This window comes from Protopterus annectens, chromosome 2.part2 (assembly GCF_019279795.1).
Source record: "Protopterus annectens isolate FY-2018-M chromosome 2.part2, PAN1.0, whole genome shotgun sequence".
In the NCBI taxonomy this organism is placed as follows: Eukaryota; Metazoa; Chordata; order Ceratodontiformes; family Protopteridae; genus Protopterus; species Protopterus annectens.
Window position 1 is genome coordinate 294934435 of NC_056730.1, and position 23147 is coordinate 294957581.

Genomic DNA, 23147 nt, shown 5'->3' on the forward strand with positions numbered 1-23147 from the left:
TGAAACCATTTCACAGGGACCCAAGGGCATTAAAGCTACTACTGTCAAAAATCCTACCCCATCTGATAGAGACTCCAGGGCGCTGGATAGATGGGGTAAGAAGGTATACACTTCTGCAACTTTGGCCATTAGGGCCTTGAATTGCCAGTTTCATATGTTAAAGTATCAGCTGTATATTATTGGATTGCTTAAACAAAAGAAATGATGTTGACTCCTGATTGTGCTGAAAATAAGGATTTACAGAATTTTATGCATTCTGCTGAACAAGTTGGTAAACATACATTGCAGTGTGGTTTTGATGCACTGGAGGCATCTTGCAGGGCTGCAGTAACTGGGTCTGTACTTAGAAGGCATGCTTGGCTTAAGGAGCAATCCTTGCCAGATCATGATAAAGCAAAATAACTGGATGCTCCCTTTAATCAGGGCCACCTGTTTGGCAACAAGGCAGAAGTTGTTCTTAAAAAGATGGAGGAAAAAGCTAAATCTATGCAAACTGTTAGACCTTTTTCAAGTACAACCTCCAAGATTTAGTAGGCATTTGCCTTCTAAGAATTGGTCCTTTACTGCCTCTTCCAGGCCTTCTCAGTCCAAACCCTGATGCAGCAGAGCACCCAGGCTTCAGTCCCAGGGGGCACACAGGACTAAGCAGTGGGGGGCCCCCACTTATATCTAACACCCCCCTATGGTAAACTGTCTCAATGACTTCTTTTTAAAACTTCCAAGCACTTCTCAACTGACTGCCCCCTTGGGGGGGGAGATTGCACTTTATGCAAAGAACTGGGGACTCATTACCCAGGACAAATGGGTTTTAAATATAGTGTCCCAAGGATACAGATTTTACTTCCACACGTCACCAACTCCAAGCGGTTGGCCAGATCTACCTCCAACGTAATAAATATGAGAAATTCACCAAGCCACAAAAATAGCGGAATTCGGGTCCTCTGCTCGAACAGGAAAAAGTATTATCAGAATCTTCCAACTGTAATCAAACTCCTATATCAAAAAGAGGCTCCGTTGTCCATAAAAACACAAGTTTATTATAAAAACAAAGAACACTCCATGGATATAAACCAAACGATGTTAGTGGTTAAGCGCTTTCATCTGAATCCCTCAGATTTCATGATGAAATCTGAGGGATTCAGATGAAAGCGCTTAACCACTAACATCGTTTGGTTTATATCCATGGAGTGTTCTTTGTTTTTATAATAAACTTGTGTTTTTATGGACAACGGAGCCTCTTTTTGATATAGGAGTTTGATTACAGTTGGAAGATTCTGATAATACTTTTTCCTGTTCGAGCAGAGATCTACCTCCAAAGCAGTGGGCAGAGTCCCAAAAGCAAGTGCTCTCTCTCTTAAGCATAGGGGCTATTCAGTTGGTACCAGAAGAGAAAAAGGGAAAAGGTGTCTACTCAAGATTTTTCCTGGTACCCAGAAAAAACAATTCATGGCGTTCTATCCTTGACCTGCCTACTCTAAACACCTTTTTGGTGATTCCAAAATTCAAGATGCTGATTCTTCACCAGTTGTATCCTATGCTAAGCAAAGATGCCTGGTTGGCAACACTAAATTTAAAGGAAGCATACCTGCACATCCCAATCGGGGCATCTTGCAGAAGATACCTACGCTTCAAAGCAGGCTACACTCACTGTCAGTTCTCTGCACTGTCCTTTGACTTGTCTACTGCGCCCAGGGTATTCCCAAAGTGCCTAGCACCAGTCATTGCATTTTGCAGGCTAAGAAATCTTCAAATATACCAATACCTGGACGATTGTGTAATTCAGGCAGAAAACCAGGACATACTTTTGAATCATCTGGCTTTTGTACAGAGGGTGCTAACTTGTCTGGGGTACATTATAAACGAAAAGAAATCACACCTAGTACCCTGTCAACAAATTATATTCCTGGGAGCAAGCTTGAATACAACTTCCCAGATGGCTTTCCTCATGCCATAGAAACAAATTCACATGACAACCTACTTCAAACAAGTGGTCACAGAAACCCCTACTATCTGCAAGGCAAATACTACAAGCATTGGGGCTCATGGCCACCTGCATTCTTCTAATTCCATATGCAAGACTGCATATGAGGAAACTACAATGGTATCTAAAAGCCAATGGTGTCAACATTCTCAGGATCTAGAAGTAATGATTCCTATCATTCCTTGTCTGTGTCTAGAGTTCCTTTTCTGGGCAGAGGCCTGCCACTAAAACAAGGGACTACCATTCACACTTACCCCCCTGCCGCCCAAATCCTAACAGACGCATCAGACTATGCATGGGGGGGGGGGTGTGCACCTGGCAGGGAAGTGCATTCAGGGCAAATGGAACACAATTCAAATGCATCTTCACATCAGTCATAAAGAAAAGTTAGCTGTACAGAATGCTCTGACAGCCTTCAAGGACCACATTCTTCCTGGACAATTAATGGTAAAGACCGACAACACTACTGTTAGGTGGTACATAAACAAGCAGGGAGGTACACATTCGTACCCCCTCTGCAGACTAGCCATGGCATTGTGGAACACAGCCTTGAGCTACCAAGTACATCTACAAGCTCAATTCCTGCCAAGAAAACTAAATACACTGGCAGAGATGGACTAAGCAGAACCCTCATGGACCCACACGAGTGGAAACTGGAACCAAGGATTTTCAACATGTTGACAAGCAAATGGGGGAGCCCAGATATAGACCTGTTTGACTCCCCCCAGAGCTATCAGTTGGAAACATTTTGTGCAAGGACTCCCCACAGACAAGCTTGGAAAGTGGATGCTCTGTCCTTCATCTGGAAAGACCTATCCGTTTATGCTTTTCCTCCTCTGCCTGTCCTCTCCAAAGTACTACTAAACATCAAACAAGACAAACCAAGGATGATTTTGATTGCACCAGCCTGGCCACGCCAACACTGGTGTACCCCTTTTTGTGCATTGTGTCACTGTGGCCTCATGACACCTGCCTCAGACTCCTACCATGCTGTCTCAGCAGGAGAACCAGATTCTGCACCCTCAGCTTCAAACACTGAACCTAGCAGCCTGGCTAATTACCTAAGGTCTCCTTTACCATCCCTCAGTAAACCAGTGATGGATGTCATTTTAGAGACAAGGGGCCTAGCACTAGAAATCTTATGCTGAAAAATGGAAAAGATTCTGTGCCTGGAACCAATCACAAGGGATGAGCACAGCAGTGCCTAATTTACCTCAGATTTTACAATACTTAACTGAGATGCTTCACACGGGCCTGTTTTTTTCCTCAATAAAAATTCTCGCCTCAGCCATTTCAGCTCATTATAACACAGAACTTCCCCTCTTCTCTTTTCCACTGCTCAAGCAGTTTCTCAGAAGGGCCATAAATTTAAGACCACCCAAGAGAGCTCCAACTCCAGCCTGGGACCTTAACTTTGTATTGGAGAAACTCACCCTTCCTCCTTTCGAGCCAGCTGCTACTGCAGATTTAAAATTCCTTTCTTAGAAAACAGCTTCCCTTTAAGCCATCACTTCAGCAAGAAGGGTATCTGAATTACAGGCCCTTATGGCAGTGGAGCCTTTCATCATCTTTCATGCGGACAGGGTGTCCCTCAGGACCAATCCCTGTTTTATGCCAAAGGTGGTATCCATTGTGGCCTTTATCAGTCCATTCATTTGCCTACCTTCTTTCCTAATCCACAGAACAAAGGGAAATTGATACTGCACTCCTTAGATGTGCACAGACAACTTAGATTCTACTTGGACAGGTCTAAACCTCAAAGGAAATCTGAACAACTGCTGGTGGCATTTGCTGCAGGGATAGAGGGGAAAGCTATTTCAAAGCGAACTATCTCCAAATGGATAGACCATTGCATTCACTTCTGCTGTAAGCACCATGAAAAACCTATCCCACAGGGGATCAGATCCCCCTCAACCAGGGCTGCATCTTACCTCTACAGTCTTTCTCATAGGCCTACCTACCATTGACATCCTAGAAGCTGCTACCTTGAGTTCTGTACATACTTTCACCAAGCATTACCATTTGCCAATTTTCTCTAAATCCAGTGCTGCTTTTGCCACTGCAGTTTTGCAGGGCCTTATAGCTGGTCCTAATGCTTTCTAAATTCCTCCTCCCATCCTTAGCTTTGGGAATCTACCCAAATGTAATGACTGCAACAGTGAAACACGAAGAACATAGTACAGTTGTGTACACTTACCATAAATGTAGATGTTCAAGTGTATTCACTGTTGCAGTCCTGGTTACCCTCCCTCCAGCCCCTGACTTCGTTTGGCTATACCTCTTCTCTCCTTTTCAATGGTTAAAAGCTTTTTGGTGTATTTGCTTTTTTGTTTGAGGTGTAACCTTGTACATTTATAGATTTTAATTGCTTCCCATTAGGGGGACAGCTGACATTTGGGGCAAGAAAAACTGATGTAATGACATCGGGTGCATGTTTTATACCCCTGATGACCTGACTTCACGGAAGAAGAGACAGCAGCTGACGCAGGACCCAAGACTTTGGTAATCAGGCCGACTGAGGGCTTCCTGCAAGTAGATAACCCAAATGTGATGACTGCAACAGTGAATACACTTGAGCATCTACATTTATGGGAAGTGTACACAACTGTACTTTCTTCTGCCCCTTAGGATTTGAATTTTGTATCATCTCATATGACTCATTCTCCGTTTAACCTTTAGCAAATTGTGATTAAAAAATCCTGGCCTGAAAAACAATTTTTTCTGGTAGCTATTACTTCAGCAAGAAGGGTTTCTGGATTACAAACATTATCTGTAAAGCCACCGTATTTACTTTTTCATAAAGACAGATGTTAAGTTGTACATCTCACCTTCGTTCTTGCTGTTTGGGTTCGGAGCCGATCCTCTGCTCCAACTCTGCCATCTTCTATAGCTCGAGAGCTGTTTACTGGCTCGAGGCTACCCCTCATCCCAGCATGCCCAGCGTCAGCTACCCAGATCTCGTTTGCCGCTTCAGCTGCGAGGTTGCTTCATTACTGGCTCAGGCTTATTATATTTTTTGTCTATTAATATATTGTTTATTCTTGACATTTTGTCAAGTATTTGTCATTTTTTTGTGCTAGATATATTCCTTTATCCCTTATCGCTTTCTTGTGTATTTGTTGGCCATCGCTTCATAACTCACAGGCCTTCTGTTTCCCTTGAACTCGTTTAAATTAGAGAGTGTGTCGTCCCCCCCCCCCCCCAATTAGGATAGCCATTCAAATTAGAGTCTTTCCTTTCTGTTCTTTAACTGTAAAAAAAAAAAAAAAAAAAAAAAAAAAGTCTATTTGTTTCTTGTTTTTTGTAGTATAGCTTTTTATTATTGTTGTTTGGTTGTTGTTACTATAATGTCTAAAGAAACCAAGGTATCTGGCTTCAAAAAGTGTGACTCATGCTGTCAGAAAATGTCTCTGATGGGCACACTAGTTGTGTATATTGTTTGGGCGCTGTTCACCTGCAGGACTCCTGTTCTATATGTCATGCCTTTAGTCCAAGGGTCCTGCAGTAGCGCAAAAACAAAGGAATCCTTCGGGAATTATTGAAGCCTCAGGATTCTCCGGCTAAAAGTACTCGGCCAGTGAAATCCCCTAAGTCTGTCAAGCCGTCGGCTCCACCTTCGAAGCAGACTCCTTTGCTGGACCAACCAAGTATGTTGGTGCCAGCTGGCACCGACAAGACATCTCCTCCGTTGGCTCCATCTGCTATTTCGGAGCAATCTCGGAGCCATAAGAGAATGAGATCTCCGTCCTTGGAGTCTATCCACTTGGCACCTCAGTCACCTTTGTTACAGATTGAACGTAGCCATCATTCTTCCCACTTCTCTCGATCCTCTAGATTATCGGATCATGATGTGGAGAGAGTAGTAAGTAGGTTGCTTAAGTCACAGGCCCTGGCAAAAATTCTGTCCAGCCCACCTCAACAGGTAATGGCTCCAACTGCCTCTATTTCTGTTCCTCCTCCGACTACATTTAGCTCTGAGCCGGAGACCATGGATCCGCAAGTAGTAGAACCGTCTGCACCGATCATCATCTCTCCTTCGGTTCCAATGTCGGCTCCGATTACTTTGAATTATACCTTCTATCGAAGGATCTGGGCGCTGAGTCTCTCTCATCGGCTCCGAGGAGGGGAGTGGCATCGGACCCATGTCCTACCCCGTTCTCCCCCTCGGAGCTTCGGTGCAGGTGAGCTCGGCTCCAACATCGGCCTCAGAGCCGTCAATGTCGATGCGGAGAAAGACTCCTGTTTCTTCATAGCCGGAGCTTTCTCTGCCTAGAGGTAAGGACACGTTTGAGGTCATGCTGAGTGTGCTGTCCCCTGAAACAGCTCTACTGCCAGCTTCATCGGCTCCTCCCCCTGTGGTGTCTGTTCCAACCTCTACTCCTCCTCCCGACCCCAAGCGTATGGAACCTATGCTCCAGGACACCCCATTGGGTGATCCGTCTTCTTCCGAACCCTCCCCTGATCACTCGGAAGAGCCTCCCCGGAAGAAGTGCAAGAGGAAGCACATAGACTCCCCTGAGTCTGTCACTTCGATACAGACATGGATGAATCGGAAGGGTCCTCAAGGTCCCCCTCTGAAGATGTTTCCTTTTCGGACATCCTTGAAATGCTTAGACAGAGGAGGGACTGGACTTCCCTAGCCCCTACCGAGGATGAGTCTGCATACCTGGATGCATTTGGTTCCCGACCTTCCACCTCCTGGATATCTCCTCCTTTCAATCCACTCATGTCTGTAGTGGCTCAAAAGGCTTGGTCAGCTCCAGATTCTGTGGAACCTACTCCGAGGAGACCAAACAAATTCATTACAGCCCCCCAGGACAAGCAATTCCTCTCCAAAGGTGTGCCCGTTGATGCCATTGTGGTAGCAGCAGCCACCAAGAAAGAGTTAGCAGAAACCTCTTCATCTGTTCATCCACCGAACAAAGAGTCTTGGATGATGGACAGATATGGAAAGTGAATGTTTGCTTCAGCGACCTTTTGAATGAGGTCCCTGAACTAACTATGCCATTTTACACGTCTTCAAAGGGATCTCCTGAAAGAACCTGGAGATACCCTTCAAGATCCTACAGCGAGGGAGCACCAGCCAAAGTAGCTTCTCAGCTTGCGACTCTTAATTCCATAGTCAACTCCTCCATGAGGCTAATTTCCTATGCAGCCGATTGAGTGAGCAGTTTGCAGGACCCTTTCGAGTGTCCTTCACCAATACTCCCTTTGATGGCTCCTTTCTCTTTGGGCCTCAGGTAAAAGACATGTTGACCAGGTGTGAGCAGGAAGGCAAGACTCTCTCTGCCATGGGGTCCATTTTTCCACTCCTTCCAGACCTTATCCTAAGGATCAGAAGAGCGGAAAGATGTGGTTCCAAAAATCTCAGGGACCCTTGCCTGACACACATGGTGATTTTTCCCCCAGGGGGCAGAGGGGAAAACAACAATAACAGAGGCTGCCCTTGTGGCAGAGGGGGACCGCAAAACCAGGGTGACAGTGAAGCCTTCTCTGCCAAGCCCTTCCAGCATCCCTGAAGGGTTGCCCGACTGCTCACCTCTGGAGGCAGTCAGGGGAAGACTTTTTCTGTACCCAAAAGCCTGGAAAAATATAACAAGAAACAAATGGGTACTAACCATCATATCCGGAGGTTACAAAATTCCCTTCCATCAATCCCCCATAGAGTCAAAAAAGCCCATCGCAGATGTCCCACCCAATCTAAGGGATCAAGCAGTCCACAGAAGTTTCAAGACTGCTTGAAAAGAGAGCCATTCAAGAAGTCCCCGCAGACCAACTAGGATCCGGAACTTACTCAAGATTCTTTTTAGTACCAAAAAAGACAGGGGACTGGAGACCAATACTGGATCTCAGCAGATTGAACATATCTGTACAAAAAGAAAAGTTCCGGATGGTGACACTGCAGTCCATTTTCCCTTTTCTGGGTCAGGACAATTGGATGTGCTCGATAGATCTTCAGGACGTGTACTACCATATCAAGATGGACAGAGGCTCCAGGAGATTTCTTCGCTTCTGGGTAGGGGCCAGTCATTACCAGTTCAGAGCTCTGCCCTTTGGTCTCACCTCAGCCCCCAGGGTTTCACCAAGTGTATGGCAGTAGTCACGGCTCACTTGAGGCGTCAAGGGTTCCACGTGTTTCCCTATCTAGACGACTGGCTCCTGACTGCTACCACCAGTCGTCAACCCTTAGAGGCACGGGATTGTACAATCACGTCATGCACTCAACTAGGCATTACAGTAAATTTCAAAAAATCTACCTTGTTGCCCTGTCAGTCTGTCACATACATAGGAACAGAATTAAGCACAAAAGAAATGTTTGCAAGATTACCACAGGAAAAGGTTTCCACTATTCATCAAGTGTTAATTCTAATGTAGAGCAAAAGGGTTCAAGGTCAGACATGTCCTCCAAGCCCTAGGCTCCATGGTAGCTGCCATTCTTCTTATCCCATTAGCGCGTTTCCACATGAGAGTTCTTCAGTGGCTTCTTTTCACGCAGTGGTCTTTCCAGGAACTACACATGTCTCACATGATCCTGATCGCAGAAACATGCAAAAGACACCTTTCTTGGTGGTTGGTCTCCCCACTAGTAATTCAGGGCAGACCTTTTATACAACCCCCTTCGGTAGCCACAGTGACCATGGACGCCTCCCTGATAGAGTTGGGGGGGGGGGGCATTATCTAGGCAGGACAGTCCAAGGCACTGGCAACCTCACGAGTACCATCTGCATATCAATGTCCTAGAAATGAGAGTGGTTCTCCTAGCGTTGCAAGCCCTTCAAGACTCTCTTCCTTCCGGGACCATTGCAATCCAAACGGACAATATGTCAGTGGTGTGGTACATCAACAAACAAGGTGGGACCAAGTCTTATCCCTTGTGTCGAGAAGCACTCAGACTATGGCAATGGGCGATTTTCTCCCAATGTTTTCTGATAGCAACGCACATCCCTGGGAAATCCAAAGTCATAGCGGACAGGCTCAGCAGAGCTATCCTCATGCCTCATGAGTGGTCTCTGAATCAGGAAGTTGCGAATCTTATCTTCCGCAAATGGGGACAGCCTTGCTGCAACCTATTTGCCACTCCTCTGAACAACAAATGCAGCAGCTACTTCTCCCTACTTCCTCTTGCAGGTCATATACCCAGAGATGCTCTAGTCCACAATTGGCCTCAGAGACTCCTTTACGCTTTTCCCCTAATTCCAAGACTCATACAGAAAGCAAAATCGTTGGGTTGCAAAATGATCCTCATTTCCCCATATTGGCCTCGACAGATATGGTTCCCATTCCTACACCTCCACCTTCTGGATCAACCTTGGATTCTGGACCCAATACCAGATCTTCTGATTCACCAATCAGGCGGGTTGCACCAATCCCTTCAAACTCTCCCGCTCACAGTTTGGTTACTCCACTTCCAACCTTAGTCGGGCTTTCCATTATCTCCCCAGCAGTCTGTGATGATATTGTTTCCTCACATAAGTCTACTACGAGGAAAACGTATGCTAGTAAATGGAAACTATTTTCTTACTGGTCAGAATCTAGAAATTTGGATCTCTTCTCAGCCCCAGTCCATGAAATTCTTGAATTTGGAGCACAGCTTTTTCAGTCTGGTGCGGCTTCCGCTACCATTAGAGTACAACTAGCTGCTATTTCTAATTTTCATATCGGTATGTTTAATTCTAGCATAATGTCTCATAAGCTCTGCAAGGCCTTTATGAAAGGAACATCTCTTCTTAGACCCCCAGCTAGAGACCCTCCTCCTCCTCCTTGGGATCTTAATTTAGTTTTAGCTTCCTTAATTTTGCCTCCCTTTGAACTTGCGGCATCATGTTCTTTAAAATTTCTTTCTTGGAAGACACTTTTTCTGGTTGCTATCAGTTCAGCTAGACGTGTCTCAGACCTTCAAGCACTATGTATTCGTCCTCCTTACCTGGTGTTCCACAAGGACAGAGTTTCTCTGAGGACCAATCCATCCTTTATTCCTAAAGTCTGCTCAGAGAACAATTTAAATCAATCCATAGATCTCCCAGTTTTCTTTCCTAATCACAGCAACAAGGCAGAATACAAGCTCCAGCAATTGGATGTACACAGACAATTGCGTTTTTGTCTCCATAGAACTAAGGAACTAAGAAAGTCAGACCAGTTATTTCTTTCTTATGCTTTCAACAAACAATCCTTCCAGTTTCTAAAGTGACCTTATCCAGATGGTTAACTGATACTATTGCCTTTATTTATCAGTTATGAAATAAAGAGCTACCAGCTAAACCAAAAGGTCATTCCACTAGAGCATTAGCCACCTCTGTAACTTTTCAGTCTAGGTTGCCCATAGACTCCATGTGTGCAGCTGCTACTTGGGCAAACCCTCACACTTTTATCTCTCATTACAAGGTAGATATAGTCTCCCAGAGCAGAGCTTCCTTTGGTTCTACTGTTCTGAAGAGTCTGTTCCAGTGAGTCACCCGGAATTGTAGGTGCTAGGGACGCTGTCCCAAACAGCAAGAATGAAGGCGAGATGGACAACTTAAAATAAAGATGTTATGTACCTACCAGTAACGTTCCATGTTAGTTGTCTTCATCTCGTCTTCCTTCTTGCGTCCCTCCCTCCTTCCCCCTGCCTAGAGGATTGTGAGGAGTTCCTTTTTGTTTTCACTGGCTGAGCATCTTTTATTACTTCACATGCCAGGTAATTTATAAATCTTTCCTTGTTTAGGTGTATTGGACAAACAGTTTTTAGGAACTGGTTACTCTACTTATGTCTAGTGTGCACTATCACAAACGAGATCTGGGTAGCTGACGCTGGGCATGCTGGGATAAGGGGTAGCCTCAAGCCAGTAAACAGCTCTTGAGCTATAGAAGATGGCCGAGTCGGAGCTGAGGATCGGCTCCAAACCCAAACAACAAAAAGGAAGTTGAGATGAAGACAACTACCATGGAACGTTATGGTAGGTACATAACTTCTTTTTTCATTCCGCACTAACCCTTCCTTCCTGCCCAAAGTAGCCTTTGAAACTAATCTCAGTCAATCCATTCAACTGCTAGTCTTTTCCCCAAATTTTCAGGACAAAGTAGAATATCTAATGCACTTATTAGATATTCACAGAAATTTGCATTTTTACCTACACAGAGCAAAGGATTTCAGAAACAGATGAGTTTTTTGTTTCCTTTTCTGAAGCAAGAAAAGGCTCGTCAGTTTTCAAAGTTACCTTGTCAAAATGGCTTTCTGATTATTTTGGGTTTTATAAATAAAAGTAATACAATCAATTGCCTACACCAGTCAAAACACATTTTACTAGAGCTGTGGCTACTACATCAGATTTTCTGGCCAGAGAATCCTTAGACATTTGTGTGACAGCCACATGGTCAAATACCCATACTTTTATTGCTCATTACAAAGTGGAGTTGGCCTCCAGGGGTAGAGCTTCTTTTGAATCCGTGGTTCTGAGGAGTATTCTCCTCTGAGCCACCCAAAATTCAGGTTGCTAGAGTTGTTGTCCCATATGTGAGAATAAAGGCGAGATTGACAACAACACACAAAGAAGGTATGTACTGACCATAACATTCCATGTGTGTTGTCCATCACTGCCTTTATTCTCACAACCCTCCCACTGACCCCTTTCCTAGACTTCGGAAAAATGGGTGATACAAAATGAGGCCTTAAATAATTCTTTGTTATTTTGAAATGTTTCTTTAAGCACTGGGAATAGTATTATTTCAGTCCTCTTTGTTTCTGTATAGCCACTGTCTACTTTACTGGACAAACAAGATCTGAGGTAATGGGGAAGTGCATTCTGGGAAGGGTAGAATGCCCAAGAGATAAGTTGGAGGCCATGAGCGTCTGTATAAGGCTAAGATGGATCTGATGGATTGGATCCGAGCCCATTATGTGAGAATAAAGGTGGAGATGGACAACACATGTGGAACGTTATGGCAAGTACATAACTTCTTTTTTCTTTATTTATATTTTCCTGACATAGTTACATAGCTGGTGTGTTTATTCTTGGTTTCCAGCTTTCCTACTTTTTTGAATTCTGAGAATCTGATACGGCCTGTGGATTGGGAGGTAAACTGACAAGACTTTTTTTTTTTTTTTACTTTTATTGCATAACTTTCACAGCTGTGTATTTCTTTTACTTGGACATTCTTTATAGTATGTGTTAGTGATATTGATGGCATACTGCTTAGGAAATTTTGACTTTTACTTGCAGGACTTCTGCTTTCTGCTGTCTACAAGAGCTGGAGGGCTGGGTATAAATCTGGCATCTGCTGATACAGTTGTCATCTTTGATTCAGATTGGAACCCTCAAAATGATTTGCAAGCACAAGCTAGAGCCCATAGGATTGGACAGAAGAAGCAGGTAAGACTTGTATTGAAAGGCTTGTTTGTATATAAGGAATCTGTCACTATTCACTGTTTTTCTCCTAGCTGGAGATGATAAATATTCTGGCTTCTTTCTTTTTCAGGTAAGTGCGAGGTATATGATGCACCAACATTTTATTGGTTTATCATATATGTGAGGCAATATATCAATGGCCCTGTTTAGCTGTAATTTGAATAAAGAACAAGTGGGCTTACATATAACATTGAACAAAATAAATTTTGTACGAAGTACATATGATTATCTTGGTGCAGTGATAAACTGCTGCTTCATAGGCCTTAGTTCTTCAGTTTAGTTCCTGTGTGCGATGCCTTTTTTGCAGTTTTCATATCCACCCTCTGTCCATGAAAGGGATCTTCCAATTTTTTCCACATCATAAGTTTGTGCTATAGGTCAATTGACATTACTTTGTATTACCTATAAGTGTGCATGCCATATTGAGTGTGCAAGGTGCCTCATTCATAATTATTTTCTCTTGCCTTCTGACCATTGAGTGCCATTATAGGTTTGGGCTTCCCCACAGGCCTAAATTGGATTAAGTGGATAATCAGAATATGAATGAAAAGTTGCATTTGTGCATGCAGAGAAGATATGCAACTACATAGCAATAGAAATATATTTCAAATAAAAATACAACAGAAAGATTTTTTTAATGAATGTTTTTTATTCAGTCAGTGTAAAATGTAAAAAAAAAAGAAAAAGAATGAAAACTTTGCAGAAGAAACAGTCTGATTTCAGAAAAGCATTCCAGGTTGGTTTTGCTGATTCCTTCTACTTCTCTTGGTACCTCATTACATGAATGGCTCCTCTCAGCAGTGTCAAGTGTCATTAAAACAAGCAAGGGACTCTACTGCAGTTGTGCCTGTCTTTGGGCATCACAGTCAACATCAAGAAATCTAAGCTGTCACCTATATTGAGTCTAAAATTTATCAGATTACGTCTGGACACCTCAAAATAAATTACAAGATTACCCTTCAAGAGATTGTTATCCTTAAGAGTTCAAGCCAGCTAAGTTTTGTTACATCCCAGGTCACCTTCAGTCTTCTGTGCCTTATGGCTGCAGCTGTCTGCCTTGTCCCTTTAGCCAGATACTACATGAGGGTTCTACAGGGAGCTCTGTTTAGTGGTCCAACTTCTGTCATCTGATTAACGTTTTCTGGACCATTTAATTATATGTTGCCATCATATGCATAGGTGGATAACCTCTACTTATGTTTCTTCAGGTTCTCCCTTTGTTCTTCCCCTACTCAAAGTCACAATAAACCACAGATGCTTCAGTCCTGGGATTGTGGGCACTACAAAGGGAAACAGTCTAAAAATCCATAGATAGTGCATAGATAAGGTACCTAGTCCAAGTCGGAGGCCGACTTGCACAGCAGTGTTTTGGAGATGAGCAGACCTTGTGTTGCAGGCCTTTTAAGACTGCCTATCCAAAGATGTGAAGATGATTCAGTCTGACAGCATTATGCTGGTCTGGATTTGGATCTAATCTCTTATCCTTTGGAACAGCATCCCCTGAATCTGAAGTCCTTCAGGCTAACCACTTGGTTTTTCCAGTTTAGTAACGGCAAGTAAACCCAAGCTCATCAGAAAAGTACTGCACATACTCTTCACCTCCCAGAAGCCCTCTGCTAGAAGAGTTTATACCAGCAAATAGAAATGTTTTCTCTCTGAGATGCATTCAAGAGATTGGGTCCCTTCTTTCTTCTCCTATAGGCTATTCTAAAGGTTTTTGTAGGACTCTGTCAATTGGGACTTTAAGGTTCAGATGGCAGTGATTTTCATATTGGCCAAAAGTGTGCCTCAGTTGCATCTCTAAGGCTATCCAAAGCCTTTCTGAAGGGTACTTTTTTGCTTAGCTCTCCAGTAAGGGAATCCAATCAGTTTTGGGGAAAACCTCCCTTTAAACCAAGCAGCTACAATGGATCTCAGGTTTTTCTTGGGAGGACTCCTTATCTTAGAACTGTTTCTTCAGCTTAGAAGAGTTTGAGCTACAGGGTTTATCCTACAGCCCTTCCTGCTTTATATTTCACAAAGATAGTGTCTTGTTATAAAAGAATCCATTTTCTTACCCACGTTGGCCTTGTTGTCTAATTTTAATACATTTATTGAATTACCTGTTTTCTTCCTTAAATTCAGCAACAAAAGAGTACATGCTTCACTCCACAGACTTAAAAAGAAAAAAGTCGCGAGCATTCCGAGCTGCCATATAGCTGAAACACCTGATGTCCTTAAGGAGTCGTTTGCATATATTCTGTTATCCTCTTTTACAAGAGGTTTTAAGGAATCACACAGTGAAAACTCTAGCTAGGCTAGGACATCCTTGTAATTTTTTACTAATTGGTTTGGCTGTGTGTCCTGTTTACCCTTTTATCCTGTAGAAAAAGAGGAAAAAGTATTGGCTTGATTTGGATAGAGATTATTTCCTCCTTCCACTTTGGCATATAGAATTCTTAATTATCAGAATTGTAGGAGATTACTAGGCTGTCAACCCAGAGGTCATTTTAAGCCTAGTTGTTTCATCCCAGTGTATTACCATGAAAATGCTAGTCAGTACCCAAGATTGCATTTAGTGATAACTGCCCATGTCCAGAAGGGTTGTGGCCACTATCCCCGGTAAGAATAATATACGGTGCTCATCCAGGTTCCTCTTGAACAGTGTCATAGAGGTGCTCTGTTTCACATGAATTGTTAGCCTGTTCCAAAGACTCTGCAGTCACTGGGAGATGAATCTTTCCCTCCACCATGTCCTATTCAAGTCGCAAGCCATATTTAGGTCCCTGGATCAGGTAGCCCTAGCCCCGTTTGATTTACTGATCTGCAGCAAATTCATTAGGTTTGGGTCATAGATTGCTGTGCAAGTCAGGCATAAGTCTGTCCCAAGAAATATATATGACACTGAGTATAGTGACGGGAACTTTAGTCAGTCCGTGTAAAGCACATGCTTGAGCCCCTTGATCATCTTTGTTAGAATCCTTTGAGGTCTCTCCAGTTGATACAGGACCTTTGTATGGCATATGCCGAATAGGGCATTATACTCAATTATGGGCCGAATTATTGCTGAGTATAGAGGGGTTATATAACTTCATTTGCTCTCGGGGCGATGCTTTTACTGATCAAGTGTGCTATGTAGGAAAGCCTTCCTTACTACAGTCGACACATGGTGGTTGAAGTTAAGGTTGCAGTCAACTTGTGATCCCAGGTCCCTTACCACTTCATGGGTACTTAAAGTACTAATGTTGTTTTGATAGTGTGAAAGGACTTTATTTGAGCTGAAGGGACTGATGATGCATTTCTTTGCATTCAGTTTGAGATTGTGACTAATACTCAGTCTTTGGTCTGAGTGAGACCCTCCTGGAGCAATCTGACATCATTTGGGGAGTCAATGATTGCACCTAGTTTGCAGTTGTCTGCAAATTTGGTCAGCCACAAACCCTTCTAAGAAGTATATACCAAACAGTAGGGGGCCCTGCACTGACCCCTATGGCACCTTGCTGGTAACAGGTCTGTTGGTTGGTGTGGAGTTGTCCACTTTGATAGTGTGTGGTCCAGTTTGTGAGCCAGTTGGCAACCCATCTTACAGTGAAGAGGTTTACTTTCAGTTTGCCAAGTTTATTGGTAAATCCTAAATGTGGAATTGTCGAAAGCCTTTGCCAAGTAGAGGTATGCTGTGTGCACATACTTGGGTTCATAGGTTGGTACTAGGTAATCAGCCCTAGGGCCTATACAAGCCTAGCCATAACAATTCCCTGACTATTTCTTCCCACACTATTTACTTCCCTGGACCCCTGTCTACCAGGGTGAATGATGTGATCCTCGGGGTGAATTTCCTTTCTTCCATCCAATCGTCAAGGTTCCTTTTGAAGAGGGCCAAAGAGGCACTCTGCTTGACATGTGACTGCAAACTGGGAGCCATTATTGAATCCCCAAATGATGTGGATACTCTACAAAAGGGCCTTACAGAAACAGATGCTTGGTGCCAGAGCCATGGGCTCAAGCTCAATGCCAAGAAATGTATTGTTATCCCCTTTGGGGAAAAACATGTATCCATGAATTACCATATAGGTGGCAGTACACTAAACACAGAAAGTGTGATAAGAGACTTCGGGACACAGGTGGACAGTGGTCTCACCTTTGATAACCACATCGCCACAACAGTCAGGAAATCCTTCTATGTGGCACACCTCATCCCGAAGGGCTTTTCATCCAGAAAATAGAGGTCATTGTCCCACTGTACTCATCCCTCATTAGACCCATTATAGAAACAACGCCCCATTTGGTATGTACCTCTCAAGACATCTGCAACAACTGGAAAGGCCTCAGAAATACCTCACTAAAAGAATCACAGGCCTAAAGCAGATGCCCTACGCTGACCACCTTAAAATCCAGCTATACTCTGTTGCATATCGTCTACTCAGAGGCGATCTCTGCTTAACATACAAGGCCATGTCAAACCCAGAGCTGTTGGACATGCTACACTTAAAGAAATCCCAATCCCTCAGAGCTACACGCTCCAGGGATCTAAACCTTGTCGTCGCAATAAACAAAACATGCTGGAGGGATAGGTTCCTGACCCAGAGACTCCGACTCCCCAGACTCTGGAATAGATTGCCCATACATGTCAAGCAGAGTGCCTCTTTGGACCTCTTCAAGAGGAACCTTGACAATTGGATGGGAGAAAGGAAATTCACCCCAGGGATCACGTCAGTCGCCCTGCTAGACAGGGGTCCAGGAAAGTAAATAATGTGGGAAGAAATAGCCAGGGAATTGTTATGGCTAGGCTTGTATAGGCCCTAGGGCTGATAGCCTAGTACCAACCTATGAACCTATGTATGGGCAATCTATTCCAGAGTCTGGGGAGTGTCTGGGTCAGGAACCTCTCCCTCCAGCATGTTTTGTTTATTGTGATGACAAGGTGTAGATCCCCGGAGCGTGTGGTTCTGAGGGATTGGGATTTCTTTAAGTGTAGCATGTCTAACAGATCTGGGTTTGACATGGCCTTGTATGTTAAGCAGAGATCGCCTCTGAGTAGACGATATCTGACAGAGTATAGCCGCAGGTTTTTAAGGCGGTCAGCGTAGGGCATCTGCTTTAGGCCTGTGATTCTTTTAGTGAGGTATTTCTGTGGCCTTTCCAGTTGTTGCAGATGTCTTGAGAGGTACATACCAAACGGGGCATTGTATTCTATAATGGGTCTAATGAGGGATGAGTACAGTGGGACAATGACCTCCTTTTTTCTGGATGAAAATCCCTTAGTGATGAGGTGTGCCACAAAGAAGGATTTCCTGACTGTTGTGGTGATGTGGTTATTGAAGGTGAGACCACTGTCCACTTGTGTCCCTAAGTCTCTTATCACACTTTTGGTGTTTAGTGTACTGCCATCTATATGGTACTTCATGGGTATATGTTTTTTCCAAAGGGGATAACTATACATTTCTTGGCATTGAGCTTGAGCCCATGGCTCTGGCACCAAGCATCTGTTTCTGTAAGGCCCTTTTGTAGACTATCCACATCATTTGGGGATTCAATAATGGCTCCCAGTTTGCAGTCATCTGCGAACTTTGTTATCTAGAGTCCCTTAGTGTTGGCCTGTACTTCAGAGAAGTAGATGGCAAACAATAGCGGTCCCAAAACTGAACCCTGAGGTACCCCACTGGAGCTGGATTTGGAGTCTGCTACTTTTACAGTGTGGGTTCTATCAGTAAGCCAGTTAACAACCCATTGGGTGACGTAGGGATTAATGCCCAGCTTAGTAAGTTTATCTATGATACCAGAGTGGGGGATGGTGTCATAGGCCATGGCAAGGTCTAGATAGGCTGTATGGACCACCTTACCCTTGTCCATGGCTCTGGAGACTGATTCAAAGAAGTTAGTCAGGTTCAGGAGACAAGATCAGCCCTTGACGAACCCAAACTGGGTGGGGTCCAGTGTTTGAAGGTTGCCAATGTCTTTGTTTATAAGTTCCATGATAATACGCTCCATGGCCTTGCAGATAAGGCTCATCAGACTGATGGGACAGTAGTTTCCGGGATCCAAGGTGGATCCCCCCTTGTGGAGTGGGATAACTGTAGCTGTGCGCCACTCAGTGGGCACGAAACCTGAGGTGAGGCTATGATTAAACATGACACTTACGTGTGAGATGCCAGTTCATATTGTAGTTCATGTAGTACACAGCCCGGGATGTCATCTGGTCCCATGGTTGCTGTATTCTTAGCTTTGGAGAGTGTGTTTTTTTACTTGTGTGGCCGTTATTACTGGAATTTGTCAATCTTCCGGTATTGAGATGGGCCATTTAGGGGGTGAGGGGGGGGTTGAAGTTGGCATTGAATCGATCTGCCAGGATATTGGCAATATCCTTGGGATCAGTATATTTAATGCCATTTTGTTTTAGCTCAGAGCAGATCTGAGCATTGCCATTTAGATTATTGACATAGTTATAAAATGCCTTGTGGTTGTCTATGGAATCTTTGGCAATTTTATTTTCGTAACTAGCTTTGGAGGATTTTATGAGGGATCTCAGTTTCTTACTGAGGCTGGTAAGGAAGGTTTTTGCATCCTAGGATTTTCCTCTTTTCTGCAGCAGTTTCTTCCTTTTGTTGTAAAGTTTGTTTATGGCAGGGGACCACCAGATTGGCTTCCTTTTTTTGGATGAGAGCATCTTAGTTCTATTTGGGATGGCACGATTCATGCATGAGTGGATGTGCTCGTACAGTGCCTTAGTGTAGGATTCATGTGCTCGTACAGTGCCTTAGTGTAGGATTCAGCAGTTGGACTCTCGGTTCCCGCCTGCATGGGTGTCATGAAGTTTGTCACTTCTGAATTGAGTAGCATGAAGTTGGCTTTGGATAAGTTTTTTATGGAGGTTTCCTTACTGGGGGGTGGGATGTGGATGTTAAGGGTGATTAGCTTATGGTCAGACCTGACTAACGAGGGGGTGACCATAGGTGTGGAGCTTCGATTTCCCATGTTGGTAATGACCAGGTCTAGGATATCGGAGTCCCTGGTGGGACTATGGATTAGTTGATCCAAGGTGTTGGAATTTATGAATTCCTAGAACCGTTGGGCAAAAATGTTGGTACACGAATAGTTTTCCCAGTTAATGGCAGGGTAGTTAAAATCACCCAGTATTAGGGTGTTTGGTTCTATCTTAATATTTTCCAGTATGTTTAGAAAGGTGTAGTGAGAATCTTGGGGCATGGTGGGGGATCTGTAGCAAGCTACAATTTGGACTTGCCCTCGTCTGTGGCCCTCGTCACATTTTCAAAGAAGTCCGCCAGGTTTAAAAGGCAGGATCTGCCTTCGACGAAGCCAAATTGTGTTAGTTTCCACGGTTTGGAGGTCGCCTATGTCTTTATTTATGAGCTCCATAATGATAAGTTCCATGGCCTTAGAGATGAGGCTGGTCAGGCTTCTCGGTCTATAATTTCCCAGGTCTGTTGCTAGGCCACCTTTGTGGAGGAAAATAACTGTTGCTATTCTCCATTCCGCAGGAACAAAGCCTGTGGTTGAAGAGTACTTAATGTTGATGCTAGTTCATGTTTTAACCTGTTTAGAAGACAGCCTGGGATGTCGTCTGGTCCCATAGAGACTGTGTTTTTTTGCCTTGGACAACACTTTGAGGACCCGCTGTTGAGATACGTAGGGTGGGGGGGTAGGATAAGCTAAGCTAGGAGGGGATAAGGGAATGAAATTTTTACCAAACCTATCCTCTAGCATTTTTGCTCTCTCTTTGGGGTCCGTGTGTGTGATACTGTTGGTCACTAGTTCTGCACGTGCTTGGGTCCTACCTTTTAGGCTACATACACTACTGTAAAAGGCCTTATGGCTATCCTTGGCTGTACTTCTAGTTTCTCTCAAAGGAGCCCTTACAGGATTTGACAAGTTGTCTTATTTGCCTTAGTTTTGGAAGTTAATCTTTTTAGGCAGACAATTTGAGAGCGTTATCTGCTAGTACTCCTTCCTGAAGGTAGTGCCTACCTGGATTCCATTGTTTCTAACATTTCCCAAGTAACAAAACATGCTTTAGTGTGTGAATGACTCTGCATATGTTCTTTGTGTTTCACTGTTGCAGTCATTACATTTGGGTTATCTGCCTGCAGTATAGCCCTCAGCCGGCCTGAATACCAGAGTCTTGGATTCCTGCGTCGGATGCTGTCTCTTCTTCCATGATGTCAGGTTGTCAGAGGTATAAAACAAGCAGCCGATGCCATTACATCAGTTTTTCTTGCCGTGTGGTGCCCAAAGAAGAAGCAGTTCGCAAGTGCCGGTCGGCCAACTCCTGAAATGGTCTTTTTCGAGTTTCAGAATCGAAGTCTTCAAAAAAGCTAAGTACCCTGTTGAGGATCCTTTTTCTTGTTCTTAACCGATGTCAGTAAAAGTTAGCAATTGTCTTAGCTGTGGAAAGCAAGTACTTCATAAAGATTTTCATTCGTACTGCATTCCTTGCTTAGGCCCAGACCACAATGTCCCTCACTGTCAGTTTTGTGCCCTATTCAACCCCCGAACTTTTCGCCATCTGTCTATTTTTGCTGCAAAGTATTTTGGGACTCTGTTTAACTATCCAGAAATGGCTTCGGTAAGCCATCCGACTACCGATATTCTGAAAAAATGTAAGGATAAAGACCGAGACAGACCGCATAGGTCTAAAACTGCCAATGCTTCCATTAAGCTAGTCGCCAGTTCACCGGTACTCAGTGAGGCACTTTCGCAGCCCCTTATACCCGCTACTTCAGATTAGCAGGCCTTTACTGTGACCCAATGTTCTTCGTGTTTCACTGTTGCAGTCATTACATTAGGGTAATCTGCTGGCAGGTTGTTCTCAGTCGGCCTGAATAACAAAGTCTTGGGTCCTGCGTTGGTTGCTGTCTCCTCTTCTATAACGTCAGGTCATCAGGGGGTATAAAACATGCAGCCAACACCATTTTAATCAGTCTTTCTTGCCGCGCGGTGCCCGAAGCAGAAGTTGTTCACAAGTGCCGGTCGGCAGACTCCTGAAATTTTCGTTTTCGAGTTTCAGAACTGAAGTCTTCAAACAAAAGCTAAGTACCCCATTGGGGAATCTTTTTCTTGCTCCTCACCGATGTCAGTAAAAGTTAATAATTGCGTTACTTGTGGGAAGCAAATACCTCCTAAGGATTTTCATTTGTACTGTATTCCTTGCCTAGGCCCTGATCACAACGTGCCTTCCTGTCGGTTTTGTGCTAAATTTAACCAACGCTCTATTAAGCATTGGTACATTTTTGCTTCTAAATATTTTGGCTCAAGATTTAACTACCCTGAAATGTCATCGCTTAGCTATCTGACTACCGGAGTTCGCAAAAAACGCAAGGAAAAAGACAGACAGACCGTCGAGGTCCAAAACCGATGACAACGCTTCTACTAAGCCAGTCGTCGGTACTCAGTGAGGTGCTTTCTCAGCCCCTGATACCCACTACTTTTGAGTCCCAGGCCTCTACCGAGACCCATTTGGAGCCCGGTATGCCGCGAGATTCGCAAAATGTTGAACCCGCGGATGTCTCTCTCTTGGATGGGTTCGGAGCTGCTGAGCAGGCACCGGCTTCTGAGGGTGTTTTCAGGCCCCAACATTTTTATATTAAACCGACACCATCAACAAAAACAAGGTCAAAAACAACTGTGTCTAAAACATTGACGCGTGAGCCACATGCTCAGGCCCCTATGCCTAAAAAACAAATGATCAGAATGGCTGAGGATTTAATTACCTTGATCAGCCCCCCCCCCCCCCCCCCTAAAAGGCCTAGGCAAGGCACTGACTATGAATCTTCAGATCAGGTTTCCATTTCTTTTGATTCCTCTTCTGATCAGGAATTTTCTATTCTACCTTATGAGGATTCTGATGCAGAGGAATCCATCTCATCTGCATCTCCTCCTGAGAATTACTCTTTTGGAGAAACTTTGCATGCTTTAAGGGAACATTTTCACTGGGAGAGTCAGGACTTCTCTGAATCAAAAAAGAGGCTTAGGGATTTTCTTCTTCTTCCATAGCATAACCCTTTGGCAATGCCTCCTGTTTTAGACATTGTTGATGATGTGTTCTCGGAATCAAGCATGGCTGCTGATTCCCTGTCTGCTCCTAGTAAGCCAGACAGTAATTACAGGGTTCCTGACTCCCACAAATTTCTTTTCAAAAATCCTGCTGCTGATCCTGAGACTATTTCTCAGGGTCCCAAGGATGTAAAGGCTTCTATAGCCAAAAATCCTACCCCTTCTGATAGAAACTCCAGGGCGCTGGATAGATGGGGTAAGAAGGTTTTTACGGCTGCAACCTTGGCAATCAGGGCTTTAAACTGCCAGTTTCATATGCTTAAATATCAACAGCATGTTATGGGCTTACTGAAACAGAAAATGATGTTGATTTCTGCTTGTGTGGAAAATAGAGTTACAGGATTTATTGCATTCAGCAGAACAGGTTGGAAAGCATACTTTGCAATGTGGTTTTGATTCCTTGGAGAGGCCTCTTGTAGGGGCGCCGTTACTGGATCTGTGATAAAAAGGCATGCCTGGCTCAAGGAGCAAAATCTGCCTGATCATGTTAAAGCTAAATTGTTGGATGCCCCTTTGCAGCATGATACTCTGTTTGGTAATAAGGCAGAAGAGGTTTTAAAGAAAATGGAAGACAAAGCAAAATCTATGCAAACTGTAAAAGATTTCTTGCAAGTGCAGCCACCCAGGTTCAGTAGGTACTGGCCTACTAAAAATTGGTCCTTTACTGTGTCCAGCAGAGCCACTCAGGGCAAACCCAGGCGCTCAAAAGGCTCCATATGTCAATCACAGGGATC

General features: G+C 44.0%; 1 protein-coding gene across 1 annotated transcript in view; it reads left to right on the forward strand.

The window, feature by feature from the left end:
* The window catches only part of CHD1 (chromodomain helicase DNA binding protein 1), a gene marked incomplete in the record, with an annotated part of 4694407 nt that overhangs the window by 2753617 nt on the left and 1917643 nt on the right, over positions 1-23147 (forward strand). The window contains 1 exon segment of the mRNA XM_044063873.1: positions 12181-12330. Coding sequence (XP_043919808.1) covers positions 12181-12330 — 150 coding nt within the window.